Source organism: Penaeus monodon, chromosome 15 (assembly GCF_015228065.2).
Source record: "Penaeus monodon isolate SGIC_2016 chromosome 15, NSTDA_Pmon_1, whole genome shotgun sequence".
In the NCBI taxonomy this organism is placed as follows: Eukaryota; Metazoa; Arthropoda; class Malacostraca; order Decapoda; family Penaeidae; genus Penaeus; species Penaeus monodon.
In genome coordinates this window covers 14,101,463-14,102,228 of record NC_051400.1, presented here as the reverse complement: position 1 = coordinate 14,102,228, position 766 = coordinate 14,101,463, and the positions used below count along the sequence as shown (strand labels likewise).

The 766-nt window shown below is 54.3% G+C and overlaps 1 protein-coding gene across 1 annotated transcript in view; it reads left to right on the top strand.

Annotated features, from left to right (window-relative positions):
• Positions 1–623: 623 nt before the first annotated feature.
• Positions 624–766, top strand: part of LOC119582228 (endothelin-converting enzyme 2-like) — a 39,160-nt gene continuing 39,017 nt past the window's right edge. Inside the window, 1 exon segment of the mRNA XM_037930458.1 lies at positions 624–766. Within this exon segment, the coding sequence (XP_037786386.1) occupies positions 632–766 (135 nt within the window). The 5' untranslated portion in view covers positions 624–631.

The window sequence follows — 766 nt, the reverse complement described above, 5'->3', positions numbered from 1 at the left end:
ACACACCTCACCCAGTCTCATTCCTCACAACCCTCGAAGTCCCTCATTCTCGACCGCCCTCATCCTCCCTTGTTATTTTTCTTTACCACCCTAACAGCAACTCATTACTTAGCTGAGTCTTAACATCTTACCCTGCAGATGGAGGACTTGGGAATCTTGGATCTCTTTCATGCCTCACGGCTATCGCCCTCCTTCATTATCCCTCACGGCCTTTGCTTCACACTCTGCTTCCATCACCCGATTTCTTGTCTTCGCTTCCCCCGATTCTCCCTCATTATTCTCAGCCTCCCTCACAGTCGACAGGAATCTGATCCGATGCACGTTTTCCCTTATTTTCTCGCCTCCGTAATTCCTACTTTACCATCCTCATATTCCCCCATGATTTTGATATCTTAGAATCTTCACACTCCCTCATGATATCCCAAAGCCCTCACAGTCCCTCATGATACTTCAAGGCCCTCACGCTTCGTCAAGATGCCCCAAAACCCTGACACTCCCTCATGTTACCCCAAGGCCCTGACACTCCCTCACGATACCTCACAGTCCTCACACTCCCTCATGAAACCTCACGTCCCCCATGAAATCCCAGGCCCTCACTGCCGGCGTTCCTCCCCCAGACGGCTGGAACCTGATGCGCGACACGTGGGACCGGCGGCGCTGGGAGTTCGACGTGGTGCTGACGCGCCTCCACGCGCAGTTCGGCGTCTCGCCCTTCTTCAGGGTCACGGTGGTGCCCGACCCGCGCAGGGAGGGACACAACATCATC